The sequence below is a fragment of the Chanos chanos genome, chromosome 5 (assembly GCF_902362185.1).
Source record: "Chanos chanos chromosome 5, fChaCha1.1, whole genome shotgun sequence".
Lineage (NCBI taxonomy): Eukaryota > Metazoa > Chordata > Actinopteri > Gonorynchiformes > Chanidae > Chanos > Chanos chanos.
This window is the reverse complement of record NC_044499.1, coordinates 18503314-18519194: the sequence shown is the minus strand read 5'-3', so window position 1 is coordinate 18519194 and position 15881 is coordinate 18503314. Positions and strand designations below refer to the sequence as shown.

At 39.5% G+C, this 15881-nt stretch overlaps 1 protein-coding gene across 1 annotated transcript; it reads left to right on the top strand.

The window, feature by feature from the left end:
- The first annotated feature begins 1839 nt into the window (after positions 1-1839).
- evi5a (ecotropic viral integration site 5a) lies at positions 1840-8881 on the top strand. Its single transcript, XM_030774739.1, has 15 exons — positions 1840-1931; positions 2344-2506; positions 2732-2956; positions 3064-3138; positions 3329-3454; positions 3660-3803; positions 4307-4396; positions 4645-4742; positions 4867-4927; positions 5094-5165; positions 5294-5413; positions 5725-5865; positions 6016-6168; positions 7208-7354; positions 8789-8881. The coding sequence occupies exons 1-15, from the start codon at positions 1840-1842 to the stop codon at positions 8879-8881; spliced, it is 1800 nt and encodes a 599-aa protein (XP_030630599.1).
- The last annotated feature ends 7000 nt before the right edge of the window (positions 8882-15881 follow it).

Sequence of the window (15881 nt, the reverse complement as noted above, 5' to 3'; positions counted from 1 at the left end):
AAAAATACACTTCTTCTCTGATTTTCGGTTCAGTACGGAAAAGTATTAGGATCGATGAGGGAAGAAAGTATTTCGAGACATAACTTGAAGCCCGACTTTTCCCTCGAAATTTCCTTTTTAAACTCGAAATTAATTTCGTGAATCAACTCGACATTTAGAGAATAAATTCAAAATTGAATATCAAGACTAAAGTTGCAACTGTATCTCGAGATAATTTACAGAATAAGGTCGAAATAAACGAAATTTCGTATATAAAGCTGAAATCACGAGATTAAAGTCGAAATTTCGAGGATAAAAGCGGTATTCTTTCCCAGTTAAATCTCGAAATACAGTCGTTATCTTTTTCTCTCTATGCAGCCCTAATGCTCTTCAGTACTTTGGTAATAATACAAAAGGGGTTGGCTCATACCCAAATAATTAAAAATAAGCAATTAAACCGTATACAAAGTCGGGTTACTTATACATTAAGTGGCTAATATATTTTATTGGCGAGACTGGGGGCCGACACAGTGGGTGTGGCATAGTCATTAACCTTGGTGCTCTAATAAGCAGACTTAGTTTCGCAAGATCAAATAATTTCCTGCATGAAATAGCATATGTTTTGGGGAGAAATGCAGTTTTGCATTCACAGGGGTCTTGCCTACAGATCAAAATTCGGTTGGATTACAGTGTTAGTGCATGTGCATTCAGCAGCGGTAGTTTTAGTACAACCCACATGTCTAATCATTGTTAAAGCTGTGGCTCTGAAGTTAGTCAGCAAGAATGCAGGAACAGCACAGGTCAGTCAGTTTGTCCCTGAGCATAAATAACACTATAACATAGTATAAAAGGCTGCAAATGGTGTGAAACCACATATAATCTCACTTCCCTAAAACAATGTAGTAACCCACCAGGGGCATGAAGTTCCACCCAGTTACTTTGCAGTCTCATTTTACAACTTCCCCACAACTAAGCATGTGCAGTTCACTACTCTAAAATTCTCAGTATAGACATATCTGTTTCTCATCTCTCTCTGGTCAGCTTTCAAGGTAAGGAGCTACATTATTCACTTTTTCATTTTGCAATTCTTTCCCTCGCCTGCACATTTTACCCAAGCTGATTACTGCCTATGTCTTTAAAACATATCCATTTGTCTGTAGATCTGTCCAATGTGTAAAGAGGAAGCTGCTCATGCAAGTCACTCTTTAACAAAACCATTAGTCATTGGGTTAACTATTGTTGCTGTGGAACTTTGACCACTTGGTGATGCTCTGGACAACATGTGACAAAAATGCTGTCTTTTCTCAGTTTTCTCACCTGCCTATTTCACCACTATGATGGGAAGCTGGGTCAGAGCTAACCTGCAAATGTGAAGGTTGTTTCTCACAACTAACCACAGCTTTGACTGCTGGAGAAAAGAATGTTGTATACAGGTAAGATTTAAGAGTTCACCATTTCCTTGTTTGTTTGTCCTGAATCTGCTTTTTCGACTGATATGTACTTTTGGCTGGTGCATTTATGTTTCAGCTGAACTCTTGCAGTTTCAAAAACAAAAACAAAAAACGTAAAGATGACATTGTAACAGAAAAGACAAGGTGGGAAGAACCATAGACATGCTGAATAGCTATTGAAAAAATGCTGAGGTTGATCTTTCTTATCTTTTAACACCAGTTTACAGTTTCTAACAAGCACACTAACTTATACATGCTCCTTTCCCTGCTCTACAAAGCGTTTTGGAGACAGGTTAACCAGAGTTATCATCTTTTCATTTTCAAGTATCTTCAAAGAAAAGCGCTGTTACTCGTTCCCCACACTACTGGATCGATGGCCAGAGAACTGGCGACAGCCTGTGCTGAACAGATGGATTTCTTGTCACCTCCCTCGCCCGCCACAACATCTCCGCTCAGCCCAGATGAGGAGAAGCTCCTTGCCAAACTGGAGGCGCAGAACAGGTTCACTAACCTCTAGATCTCTGCAATTAGTTAAATGGAGAGCACACCTTCCACTGAGCATTTGAATAAGGCGTCTCTGTCAATGCTCTTTGATCTGTGTGGGTTTTGGGCTCATCGCTTGCAGTAGGCAACCACTAGCAATTTGTGTCCGTCCTTTCACAACGTAAACTGTAACCTTCAGCTTGTAATGTTGTGGATACATTTGTAATTCACCCTGTGGCCAGTGTGTGTAATTTCTCAAAAATATTGTTTTATGGATGTCACAAATGATGGAGTTTGCATAATAAATCACAGTGTGTCCCCACAGAGGTCATAAACGCTAAACACTGAGCTGGTAATTTCACACTGAAACACATTTTATGGATTTGAATGGAAGACCTAATCCCGGTGTGGTTATTCTCCTATTCTTCAGGCTGCTGGAAACTGACAGTAAGTCCCTGTACTCTGTCAGTGGTGTTCTGCACAGCCCATCTGCCCCAAAGGTCTTCAGCTTTGAGGAGGAGTCCTGGAATATCTGGGGGTACATTGTGAAGGAGTGGGATGACTGGAGCAAAAGAAAAGTTAAACAGCTCAAGGTACTGATCCCTGGTATTGGTCCTTTTTTCTTTTCTTTTTTCTTTTATTCACATCAAAATGTCAGTTAAGAGATTTTCCCTGACTTTATAACGATACGGTCAGTACCCCCCTCCCAGTACGCTCTCTTGCCCATTCACTGCCTCCTTCACGTAAGCAGTGGGTGACTGACGGTCATGCGTGCCAGTGTCACCCCGACAGTCTACTGAAAATATTCGTCCTCGTAGGAAATGGTGAGGAGAGGGATTCCCCACCACTTCCGCTCCGTGGCGTGGCAGCTGCTGTGTAATTCCCAGAACGCGCCCGTCCGGAAACAGTACAGCCAGCTCCTGAAGATGTCCTCACCCTATGAGAAAGTCATCCGCAGAGAGTTAACCAAAACGCTCTCACATCACACTGTCTTTCAGGGCCAGGACGGGCTGTGTCAGAAGCCACTCTTCAATGTTATAAAGGTTGGATTGCTTAACTTTAGTTTTTGTCATTTTTGCTGTGAAAATATTTACAAACATTTTATCTGTTTTTAATTTTTTTTATTTATTTGGTTTTCTTGTTTGTTTAGGCTTACTCCATTTTGGACAAAGAAATTGGCTACAGCCAGAAGTGTACATTCATAGTAGGACTATTACTTACACAGGTTAGAAATGCTTAATTCAAAAGTATACAAATGTTCATACACATAAAAAGAAAATAATCTCAATTTGAGATTTTTTTCATATTTCATATCACATTAGATGAAATTTTTTAATGAAACCTCCTGACAATTTTTTTGGAATCCTGAAGTCACATTGGACCTGAGGAATGATCGGGTGTTTATGTCATGTTAGATGCCAGAAGAGGAGGCCTTTAGTGTGTTTGTCATGCTGATGCAGGAATTCAGACTGAGGGAACTATACAAGTCCAATATGACTGCACTGGGCCTGTGTGTTTACCAGTTTGAGGGCATGGTACAGGTAAAGAACCTCAGTGCTCAACGGTCAGAGAATCTCAGTAGGCCCGTGGAACCTCTCTAGATGAATTTTGTTCTCCAATTCCATGATATGTTTAAGCTTCCTTGTTATTGTGGGTTTTTTTCTGAGAAAACATAACTTGATGTTCAAGCACAGTTTTTCCATCTCTGACAGAAGTTACATATTTGCTATTTTTCTCTCTGTTCAGGAAGACCTTCCAGAGCTCCACTCTCATTTCCAGGCTCAGGGTTTCCAGACGGCCATGTACAGCGCAGACTGGTTCCTTACACTCTTCCTCTCCTCCTTCCCTCTGTCCCTCGCTCTGAGGGTCTTTGACATTTTCTTGTGTGAGGTGAGATCATATTCATGACATATTTATGTTAAAGGAACTCAGTGACAACTCAGATCCACAGGGTGTATTCCTGGGAGACAGTGTCACAGTGTGTCACATGCCTACTCTAAGTGTGGTTCCCCTCACGGTTTTTTGTTTTTTTTTGTATTTTTTGTATTTTTTTGGTGTGTTTGGCTTGTGAATACCACAGAATCTTTAAATACAAAAAGCTGTTTTATTTTCATGAGAGAAAATTAAGTTGTTGCAAACCCAAATATTTTTCACCTGAGTTTACTCATGGAAGTACGTTTATGGAACAAAGAGACAAATAATTATGTCTCTGATTTAATGCATTTCAATATGTTACAGTGAAAGAGGGCCAAGAAAAAAAAAATAAACACATAATTTACATGAAGAGTATGGGTAGTTTTTGGCAATGTAATTATGACAGTTACTCTCTCCGAGTCAGAGACAGAGTTAGAGTCATAGCTTTGAGTCAGAGCCTGTTATCTGTGTGGGTCCAGGGTTTGGAGATAGTGTTCCGTGTGGGGATGGCCATCCTGCAAATGAACCAAGAGAAGCTCATGAACCTTGACCTGGAGGGACTGACACGGGTAACAGAAGAGCAGCATGCATTTAGAGAAATTCTGTAAATTCTTTTTTCTGTAAAGATGTTTGTTTCTGTCTAAATGAAATCTTTTAAGTCATCTACATGACATGAGACGCACTTGCGCACTGCTGCCTTGAGGGGGCAGCCCATCAGCATCCCTATGTGGCATTTTTAGGGTAGATACAACTGTACCAGTCGTGAGTTGGTGCTCTGCAGAACAATCCACTCTGCTGTAACTCTACTGTTTCTCAGTATCTGCAGAATGATGCCCCCCATCAGTTTGTCAGTGATCCAGAGAGGTTGATTGCCGCTGCCTATCAAGTGAAGTACAACCCCAAGAAATTAAAGAAGTAGGTAAAAGCTTTTCACTTCACTCCTCTAAGAACCAAAACGATCGCTGCCACCTTTCTCCTCTTTCTCTTTCTGACGTTCCCTTGGTTTAATAACGTTGTGCTCTTTTCTAATTGGTTGTAGACTTGAAAGAGATTACACTACCATAAAAATGAAGGAGCAAGAGGATCAAGAGGAAATAAGGGTGAGCATTTCAAGTTAAGTGTTAAGTTTTGGGACATGATACACATTTAGGTCCGAAGGAAAAAATCATAATGCTCCTATGAAAACTTCAAGCTGTAAAAATGTACTCAGTTGAAGTGAATGCTAATGTACGTGCAGCTCAAAATGTTCTTTACTTCTCACTTCAGAGGCTACGGTCAGAGAACAGGCTTTTGAGACAAAAGATTGAGACACTGGAGAAGGTCAGTACACAGAGAACAGTGCTGAGAACAAGAATGTAGACTCATTATGCATTCTGATACACTGGACTGTTGTCACCTAAACATATTTCACAACGTATTACTCATCTCTCTCTCCCTCTGTGTGTGTGTATGTGTATGTGTCTTAGAAATACTCTGAGGACCTTGTGGTGCAAATGGAACAAGAACTGATGCAAGTCAGGCTGAACGAAGCAGCGTGTCAGTGCGCTTTAAAGCAAATGCAAGCCGAGATCCTCCACCTGGAGAAAGTGAGGTCCACAGAGTGTACAGGGCCCTGGGCCGGCTCCTGAGAATTTGTCTCTTTACATCAGAATTTGAATTTCGTTAGTTTTGTTGATTCAGGCATTGCGCATAGGGTGACTGTAGTTAGTTCACAGTGCTGAAGTAACTGCAGTATCAATGAATTATTCCTAATTGTCTTATCTGATGTCACACTTCTAGACTGCAATATGGATAAGCATGAAACTGTGCTGATTATTTTTATTTGCAGAGGTTATCTGCTTTTGGTGGTTGGCGTATGATCATATGTTGCCATATGTTAATATGTGTGTGTTTTCAGAGCAACACGGTCCATTCAGATGAGAACAGTGTGACACACTTACAGGAGCAGCTGATCAGTGGAAGACTTAGGGAGGCAGAGTCCCTGACAGAACTGAAGGAACTTAGACAGCACATCAAAGACCTGGACGAGCAATGGCAGGTGGGTTCTACTCTAACGTTTGACTTCAGAGGCTCAACTCATTTATTTATTTACTTACTTACTTCATTGCCTTTGACCCCCCTCCCCCGCCCCGCCCCTCCCCGACCCTTCTCTCTCCTTGTCCTCTCTCACCCCCACCCCCTCTCACAGAGGCGGCAGATTGACCAGTGGCGGGTAACTGGTGCGAAGGGCAGTGTTGAGAGTGAACTTCAGAATGAAGTGATGACTGCCAGGTTGGGAGAGACACACACCCAAGCCCTGCTCAGAGAGAGCCGTCACAGACTGCTCCAGCTGGAGACTCAGGTCAGACCACAACCAGTCACTATTACTGCAGCCCCTTTAATGCATACATCTCACAGAAACCCTCTCCAGAGTTCAATACAGCAGATTTCAAATTTTGTTTAGGATCTCATTAACGTGGATTTTAAAACCAATGAATATAGATGATGGGGTACCGCAGCTTAGAGCTAGGGTAAAAAAAATGTTTAACCTACTTCATTGCATTACATTTTTGATTTGTTTTGTTTTAAGTGTGGCCATTATTTTCACACCAGATGTTGTCATGTTTCAATTTGTCCAGTAGATGGATAGTTCATTTTTCTGTCTGTGTACCACAATGCCTCTCACTGCAATTATATCACTGCTGTTACTAGAATCCTGACTCTTTTAACTCCTTTGTGTGCTGTAATAATAATCTCTGTAATGCTTTGATGCTATTATGGTCAGAAAGGCTTTCATAAATCTTGTAATCTTGTGAAAAAATATTTGATATATCACTATGGTATGTACGGACCTATATGTCACATTTTTTGTTGTTTCTGGGAGTTTGAAACAGGGGGAAGTGTTGATGACCGATGCCTAGCACTAAGCTTATTCATTACTTCATTTCCAAGAACTATTTAGTTCATTTTTAGTTCTCTGGCTTAGTTTCCTCACCATATATGTTTACAGCATCTTGATATGAGGCCCTTGTCTCAGAGGCATGTGCTGTGTGTCAATGTGATAATGAAAATGTGTTTGTCTTTCTACGTGTTGTAATCTTTTTTAGTCACCGATTATGATACTGACAGTACAAAAATACATCGTTCAGATGCTCCACTGAACTGTGGAGGGTCAGCGAAATCTCCACCAAATCATTTCCACCCACTAAGACTAAAGTGATCACACCCGAATGTGAATCAAATAAAACCAGATCTACTCCTACGATGGTATGAATCAGTGTAAACTGGCCCTTCACGCGATGGGAATTTCAATGCAAATGAATTGTACGGTGTGAAGCACTATGAAATCTCACAGTAATCTCACATCTAGCCGCTGTAATCTCTTCCCCTTTTTTTTTTAGAAGCAAATTTACGAGAAGCAGCTGAGGCGGGTGGAGCAGGAAAACTGCCACCAGGGGGAGCTTGTGCAAAGGATGACTGCACAGAACCAACACCTGCGAGAGCAACTACAGGGAAATAGACAGGAGGGGCAAGACAGTGAGACTAAGGTAAACTGTCAGAGCAAAGACGCCCTCCAAGAAATTCAGTGGAGACAGTTAATTACCATGACACTCGGCTATGGTTACTCCTACGTATATCTAAATACATCCACATTTTACGATAATTCAACCCCTGACTGTTCTGGATCAGCTTTTGTCAACTTACTTGACTTCATTGCATTGTTTATGTCCACAAACCATATCAAAGGAGATTTACATTATCACACTGACATAGAGTTTGAGGCTACAAGATTTCTTCCCTCTTAGGTCATAGACATGTGAATGGACATATAATACAGATTTTGATGCAACAAACTGTGTAACTGCTGAGGACACACCCAAAGTGTTGTCACAGCTCTGATAAACAATCAGAGTTTTTTCAGGCTCCAGTTACTCTTAACTGTCACTTTTGCAGCATAGACATGGAGTCAAACGGGACTTAAGTTTGGCAACCTGCTGTAGGGGTACAGAAAACACTGGTAATTTCAATATGTTTACATTAAAAAATGTAAAACTCCACGTTTTTAGGTTCTCATTCATTTTATAAAGGAGTCATCGGTTTCGTGTTTTACTCATAAGGTCAAGGTATTTGTCGAAGAGATGTACAGCCATTAATTTTCCTTAGCATGTTATTAACATGCGAGAGCAAATGAATTTTTCCTGATGTGATAACCCTGGCTTTCTGAATATAACTCCACACTGAGCTCCACACTGAGCTGTGGGTGGGGGGGAACTTTTTCTATGTACATTTCAGTTCATTTCCCTCACAGATTTTCCTGTTTGATATGATATTTCTTCATCACACAATGAGTTAGTTAAACGGAGCTCTATCTACAGATCACTGAAGACCAAAAAGGAACCTGTGTCTTCTGCTCTTCTGCTTTTCTGAATATGTGTGATCGATAGCATCTTTCTCACTCTGCTGATGGATGGTCTGATACAACCCCATCCTTACACTCTCTGACCAGTAACTGCTGTCTCTCAGCTTGTTTCTGCAGAAGTGATCATGCAAGAAAGAAATGATGAGACATTATTTTTCCTGTGAAGAGCTATACAAATTGAGTTTAGTTTTAGGGGTAAAAAAAAATTCCTTACTGACACTGATACAGTCAGATTGAGAAGTTTATTTCAACGGGGTGACAAAGTTTTTCTCTCTCTTTTTTTTCTTTTTTTTTTTTTTTTTTTCAACAGAGTCATTTTCTTAGAATAGTTTACCAAGGTTCCACGCCTGTGAGGGATGAGAATTGAGCCACACACATCATTGCTCGTGTTTCATTTTAAGCATGGATTTCACTAACATGCCGTCATTCTTCAAATGATCGATGGGTTTTGTTTTTTTTATTTGGTTCTACTCTGCTCTTTCTATCAGCTAGTTGAGAATATTTTCAGCGGTAAGGATTCTAATTCGGTCATATTGTGCAGTGATGATCTTTTCATCTGCAGACCAAAGACGTGATGCATCAAGAAGAAGCAGATAACATGACCACCATCACAAAACTGCAGAGGAAGATCACAGAGCTGCAGGCCGAAGTATGATTGTTCGCTGCGCCACACTTAATATAACCCTTGATCTTTTATCTGCACTTCTGACTCAGCCAGAAAATTACAAATACATTACCTTATGTACTAATTTGTCTACAGTTAACAATTATTTTACAATCAGAATAATCATTTATTCGCTGTTACTAGTTTTTAAGCAATGCATATTATTCCTGATTTTTTTTTTTTTTTTTCCCAGTAGATGATTGTCTAGAAAGAACTCGTCAGCCGTGGTCCACTGCTGACACACACCAGTCTTTACGGACTTATGTCTGTCCAAAATTCATTATCTCTAAATGACCACGTAAAACAATACGAGTTTGAGACCCTGAATAAAAATAGCAGGTGACGCGTCATTTATTTTCCTGGAGTGGCTTTAGTAAGCCCTGTAGATTTAAACCAGTCTACCACATTTTTCACACTTTGCAGTGAGCGGAAGAAGAGGTGCTTTTGCAGTTGAAATCTTTTTGTCAGACCACAGATTTAGTTCTACCGTGTAGAGGAAGGGCCAGAGAGAGAGAGCAGACTTCCTACCACCACACTCATGTGCTTAAGCACCCAAATATGTCACTTAGACTACTTTCTTTCCTAATGTTTTTGTCACACTCTGACTCACGTGGGTCTTAATTTGTTTTTCATGTTTCCATGTAGAAAATATGCAGATTGATTGATTCAGCATTTCACAAAACAGGACGTACAAATACATTTTTTTTCACACATATAGAGAGAGAAAAAAAAAACCCTACTTGATATTGTTGAGTGAATCAAAATCAGATAGCAAGACAGAAATATCAAGACTGAAGTGCTATAGAGCATTTTACAAGAAGCAGTGGTGTGGTAAAAGAGCTGTGAATTTTCAGAGTTTTAAGTTGTTGCGTTTGGTCAATTCAGCTTTAAAAACCCAAGAATCAAGAGAAGTCACAAAATTGTATCCAGACAGACAACGCAAATATGAAATTACTGGTGTGCTAAAAACAATCTCAAGCTGTACAGGAAGGCCTGAATTTGCAAGTACTCATTTCTGTTTAGGTGCAGACAGTGAATAGTCTCTTTATGGTGAGCATTGAAGTTGAAGTTGTGAATGACTGTGGTCAAACCCTCCAAAGTGAGAGTGGCTTCATGAAACAAGAGCATTTTCTCAAAAAAAAACAAAACAGCACAATGGCCAGGAAACGGTTAGCATCTCTCAACACGTCTGCTCTGGTGTGATTTGCAGTCTCCTATTCATTAGATTTACAACCAGAAGCCCTGGCTTGAACCAGGAGCCCTCAATGAGTATAGCTGATTAAAAAGATAACGGAAGGCCTCTTACCCTAGGACTCCGTTGCCGCTCACTCTGAGAGAAAAGCGATGCGATGAGAGAAGAACAGTATTAGTCTTTAGGCCTTGATGGGGACAATTACTTTAAGAGCCTATTTATTTATAAGAAGTGCCGCATTTGAATTAATACCAGTAAGGCACTGATCGCGTTTAAAGACACGAGCGAGTGCTAACTTCTATGCCAGTTAGGATTCTGCGTGTTCTGAACGTGTTCTGAGCTCCTATGTTAAAGCAAAAAAAAAAACAAAAAACGTGCAGCGCTTCTGAAGAGGGGACTTTGTTTGTTTTGAGCAGTGTGTGAGCCATCTGAAGTCCCACTGCAAATTTAGAATTTATACCTTCACACAAAACCTTCGAGTGTCGATGGTTAAATAAGGCGTTTACGTGCTCTCTGTTTGTGGTTTAGAGGAGGTTTATACAGTTTATTTCTATATGATCATCCAAATACGGGTATAACTAGGGTTCTTTTCAGAGTATGGTGTCTTTATGAGCTGTCTCAGGAGTAGAACACGTGGATATTTCTAGATAAGATCGGAGTAAGGGTGTACGTGTATGTGCATTACTGTCAAGATGGACGACTAAAGCATGTGCTATGATAAATATAAAGTGTAACCAAATGTGAGCTGTCTTTGTGAATTGTTTGCAATATTTCTCAGCGCACGTGGGAGTGACAGTTTTATTTTTACTGGGCTCAACATTGTTTGGATTGTTTTGCAATGATTTCACGCATCAGATAATCTTACTCAATCTCTCTCTTGCTCTGTAGTTTTCACTACCTTCCTCTCAGATTATATGCTGGTGCTGGCTATCACAGGTTGAACTCCTATTGTACAGTTAATGGCCTGTATGACAACACCTTGCCCCACTACACAGTGTGAAGAGCGGTTTAGTCACAACATGTGTGTGCTTTTCTCTGTAACCATTTCTCAAATATATTTTGACCCATATATCAAGCTGTGATAATAAAAATAATAAATATGTTATTATCATGTTAAACCTGCTGCATTTCAAACTGATGAAATGGCATTATTCACTTAACTTATTAAAACTTGATTTGAATACTGAAAGCTGTGGTAAAGAGTATGGCTGCACAGCCGCATAGCTATAATACAAAGTATGGCACCATACAGCATATTTAAATCTGATTACAGCATCTATTGCAAATTTACAAATCAACAGAAAAGTCCTTAAAAACAAACCTGGTCTTTTTCTCAACCTCAACAAATGATTTATTGAAGTTACTTTTTAACCAAACAACAGAAAAGAGAACTGTCTAGTGGTTTTGGATTGACAGGCTGTAAATCTTGCATTGTGTTTCCCCCTGTGCCCTATCTCAAGTACACACCAAGGTGTCCAGTGTGGATAATCAGATTTTGCCGCTGTTGCCAGTAGTCTGAGGTTGACTATGGGCTGTTCTGACATGAATTATCAGATTGTGAACCCGTCTCTCAGGACTTGGCTCACCGTTGCTCTCTGTCTGATTTAGTGGTTTTAGTGGCTAGGGTAACCTGGTAGGTGATAACGCAGCTCTGTGGTTTTTGTCATTAAATCAGCTTTGCTGCTTGTTTCTCAGAACGTGTTCCTCTGCTGATGGGAACATATTTGGGGTTGTGTGTGTGTGTGTGTGTGTGTGTGTGTGCTCTGACAGATGCAAAGGCCTAAACTGAAGGGTGAGAGAAATATGGCTGAGAAACAAAGAAATGCAAAGAAACGCAAAGAAACAAATGTTACAATGAGAATATTTTTAAAAGTGCTATTCACAGACAAGGACAACAGTCAGATTCTTTGATTTTTGATCGATATCAACAGCTTTAAAAAAAAAGGAAAAGAAAAGAAACCAACTCTTCAGACTTAACCTGAGTTGTAGTCATTTCTTTGTCACTTATATCTGTCAGCACATTTCACCGTGTAATAGAATGTTTTGTTATCTTTAGGCAATGGTTAGGCAACAGATATTATTTCAGCAGTGCTTTTGAGCAAGCACATGATCTTGCCATTGATTCACATGTATGTGGTATTGAAATATATGTTAGTGTGGTCTGCAGAGTCGCTGTTCTTTATAATAAGAATCGCAGTCACATATTCTCACTCGGATTGGGCACAGGTTTTGAAGCTTCCGTCTGAACAATAGAAATAGATTAGTGGTCACAAAGGAACATCTGAGGCTGGATTTGTAATAGTGCGCACAGTAAGACGGGTTTGAAAATGTTGAACAGAAAAACCTCAAGCTGTTATCACAGCGACTCTTCGCTTCTATTTCAATCACGAATACTCTAAAGAGATGAACAGTTACCATCAAGGCCATGCAGAAGTTAAAAAAAATATTTATATATATATATATACCTCATCATTTCACAAGATCACAGAAGTGATGACCTCTTGTTGCTGTGATAGCGTCTGTTCAACTTTGCTGGTTTCCTGTTCTCACTAAAGTGGAGCCTGTGTTGTGTTACATATTTTCACCCAGTACATGTTGTACTTGGGTAAAGAACTCCAATACTCTTCAACACACTACAGAGTAACTGTATTTCTTTAATGATTGCATCTGGTTTGTTATGTGGTTGGATGAGAGTTTTTCTGTCACAAATGTAGGATAAGAGAATTTTTATACAAATTATGGTGCACTTTGTTTTTTCATTCACATACACTAGATGTAACAGAGAGGCAACAAGTAAGCTTTATTGAAGAAAAGAAAAGAAAAGAAAAGAAAAACATCAATTTGTAAACTGTACAGATTTTTGTTAAGGCCAGATTTTAGATTTTCGCACTACATTTATGCAACTGTGTGCTGTCTCAATACATTCTGTGCATGATACAGCTTTGTACTGCATTCTATGACGCAAATGAATGACATTCTAATGCATTTTTTTTTTCAATGACTGAATGAATTACATTTCATTAAGGAGTAGTGCTTCCATAACACTGAGTTTACTTTGATTTCACCGGTCATGTGATGCATGTTCCATCTCCTTTGCAGATACAGATACTAACAGGCCAGAAGAGTGCATGCCATCAGCTTGCATTTGATGCCACACAAAACGTTTGATGGCCAGTGACCGTTAAAGAGATGTGCACTGACAGTGTGGTGTGGTCAGTCTTCCTGTCCTCCAGTGGAAGAATACAGAGAAGAGGAGGAAAAGTCAGGGTTTCCATCAACAGCACAAACTACCCATGCCTTGGCTAGAAATAAATGGTTTTCTCTGAGGCTGCTGAGGAACTTTGTGCCAAAGACACATTCAACGATTGGCTGTGTGATGTAGTTTGTTTTGTCTGTCATAATGTTTTATTTTTGTTCTTCGCATTTAGGAGGTGAAAGACAGCCAAAGTGGCACCAACACATCAATATCAGTTTAACTGCCTTTTTGAGAGGGGGGGGGGGGGTGATAGTAAACAAATAAAGAAATAACTTTATTTATTATGTATGTTTGTTTTGAAATGACAGATGATGGATTGTTGAGTGTTGTTAGAATGTTGTTTGCATAATAAGAAAACAGCAAAGCTGATACTCAATATCATAGAGGCTCTGCTATTTTGTGCCATTGATTGCACCATTTATGAATAAAACACGTTTCATCAAACGTACTTCCCTTTATTCCTTTGACTAACACTGGCCAGACAAAGATAGTACTGACTTCCCAAAAGAAATCTGTCAGACGTTTCCAGAATATACAAATGTGTGGGGGGCAAGCAGGCATCTACGCTTAACTGCGCGTTATTATAATTACTGTAGGTTATATTAAATTTATTTAGGTTGGTAGGACCTGTTAACCTCTGAGAATAATTCTGGCGTAGGCTACGTTTTTATTTTGGGGAGAATAATGTCAGACAACCACACCTAGAATAAATATAAAATCCTCCTCTACTGACAGACGAAAAATCCACGTCTTATTTAGATCATAAAGAGGCGTAACGGGCTTGAACAAATTTAGTGCTCCTGACAGCATCCCATAATGCAACATGTGTGAAGTATACAGCCTATCAAACAAATAATAGCGTTTCTGCGTGCAATTGATTTTCTAACAATTTATTTCAAGTCTCTGTGAACGAGAACCGTCTAAGCGGGTTTCAGCACTTCATTTGTAAATGGAGTAAATTCGATTCTTTTGCTGATGAAACTTGTTGATAGTACCTCCAGGAAGTTCACGATGTTATTTAAGGCTCACGCTACAACTATGCCTTGCTTAGATGAGACTACGAGGGACGTCCAGCGCAACAGACTGTTTCATGAGTCGAAAGACAGCGCAACAGGTAGGTCTTGCAGCCAATACTCTCTTGTCACACAAACTAAAATGTAAGATGAAAAATATTAAGACCAATGTAATAGCATAGTTTATCGTATAGCTTGTCGTCATGACAGAATATTACAGCTTTACACAAGAGTGTATACTGTAAGTTAAAGTTGTGGTAAGACATGTTACCACACGTTGAAAAAACCCAGCAACTATAAAACGGTTATAATATGATTTTTTCATTTAATTGGTCCATTCTTGACGCGCAAATTAGCAAGTAAATTAACTGAACCTTGGGTTTATGCATGTGACCGCACGCTAGGGGTTGTCAGAACGAGAATTAAGCGTCTTTCAGAATGTCTACAGTCGGAGAATTTTCAGTGGATGGGGTTAACTACAGCATGCTTAAATGATTTCTTCTGAGTAATCTGACGTGTTTTAAACTGTCAGGTGTTCGGACCTCTGCAGGTGCTGCGACTAAGATTTTCCCACATTACTGAAATTAATTCCCTCTCTCAGACAGTATCGAACAAGACAGTAGACAATGATTTCATTTCAGGAAACGTTTGTTCTTACAAACTGCAAAAGAGGAGGAATTAGGCAGATTACAAAGCAATTTACATGACTCGGTCTTACCTCAAAAAGTTGCTGGGCTATTAAATGAGACATCAGCAGTCATGATGTCAGCTTAATATATAACTAATACATTAATTGAACATTTTATAATTTAGAGTAAACACCTGCCTAACATCTGCTTACCTGGCATAATTATCATCGAACTAAAAGCAAGATTTTTTATGATAGTGGATACTCTTGAATTGCAGTAGTAGCCTATGTCGATCTGACTTGAACTTATTCATTTTAAAATCTCTGCATAAAGACGAATCTCTGAACATTTGTCAACAATGAAATAATTTAAATTTGATTTGAATATATATTACACCTGACTGCAAATTGAACCTTTACAGGCAATTGTCCTCACCATGTCTGGTAGATTATTTTTTGAGTATTTAAAATTTAGTTTAGGAATCAAATGTAGATAGGCTGCATGCCAGGAGAGGGCAGGGACAATTTTGATTTTTATATTCAACATCCGTCTGTATACGACGTCTGATTTAGGGTCTTTGACGACATACGACCAATTAAACCCAGAGCTGTAAAACAATACCTGAGGTTCCACCTGCAAGTACGTGCTACGTGTCACTGATGTGCAGTTCTTGCAGCAGCCTTCTGGAGAAAACATTGGTCCGTCATGTAACACCTTACGGCCAGATTGCTCAAGAGGAAAGCAAAATTACAAACTGCTCCGCGAAGTTTTTCTTTTTTTTTTTTTTTAAACATCATTTTAATTTCTGTTACCTATTGGGCAACGCTTATAAAGGGATGTATGTCATGGACTTCTAATCTCGTTAGGCACCTGTTTTAGCATCAGATTTTACTCACACCCG

Coding starts and splice junctions, on each gene's coding strand:
- evi5a (XM_030774739.1), top strand. CDS start 1,840: ATGGATTTCTTGTCACCTCCCTCGCCCGCCACAACATCTCCGCTCAGC. Junction 4,743..4,866: donor AACCCCAAGAAATTAAAGAA/GTAGGTAAAAGC, acceptor AATTGGTTGTAG/ACTTGAAAGAGATTACACTA. Junction 6,169..7,207: donor TGCTCCAGCTGGAGACTCAG/GTCAGACCACAA, acceptor TTTTTTTTTTAG/AAGCAAATTTACGAGAAGCA.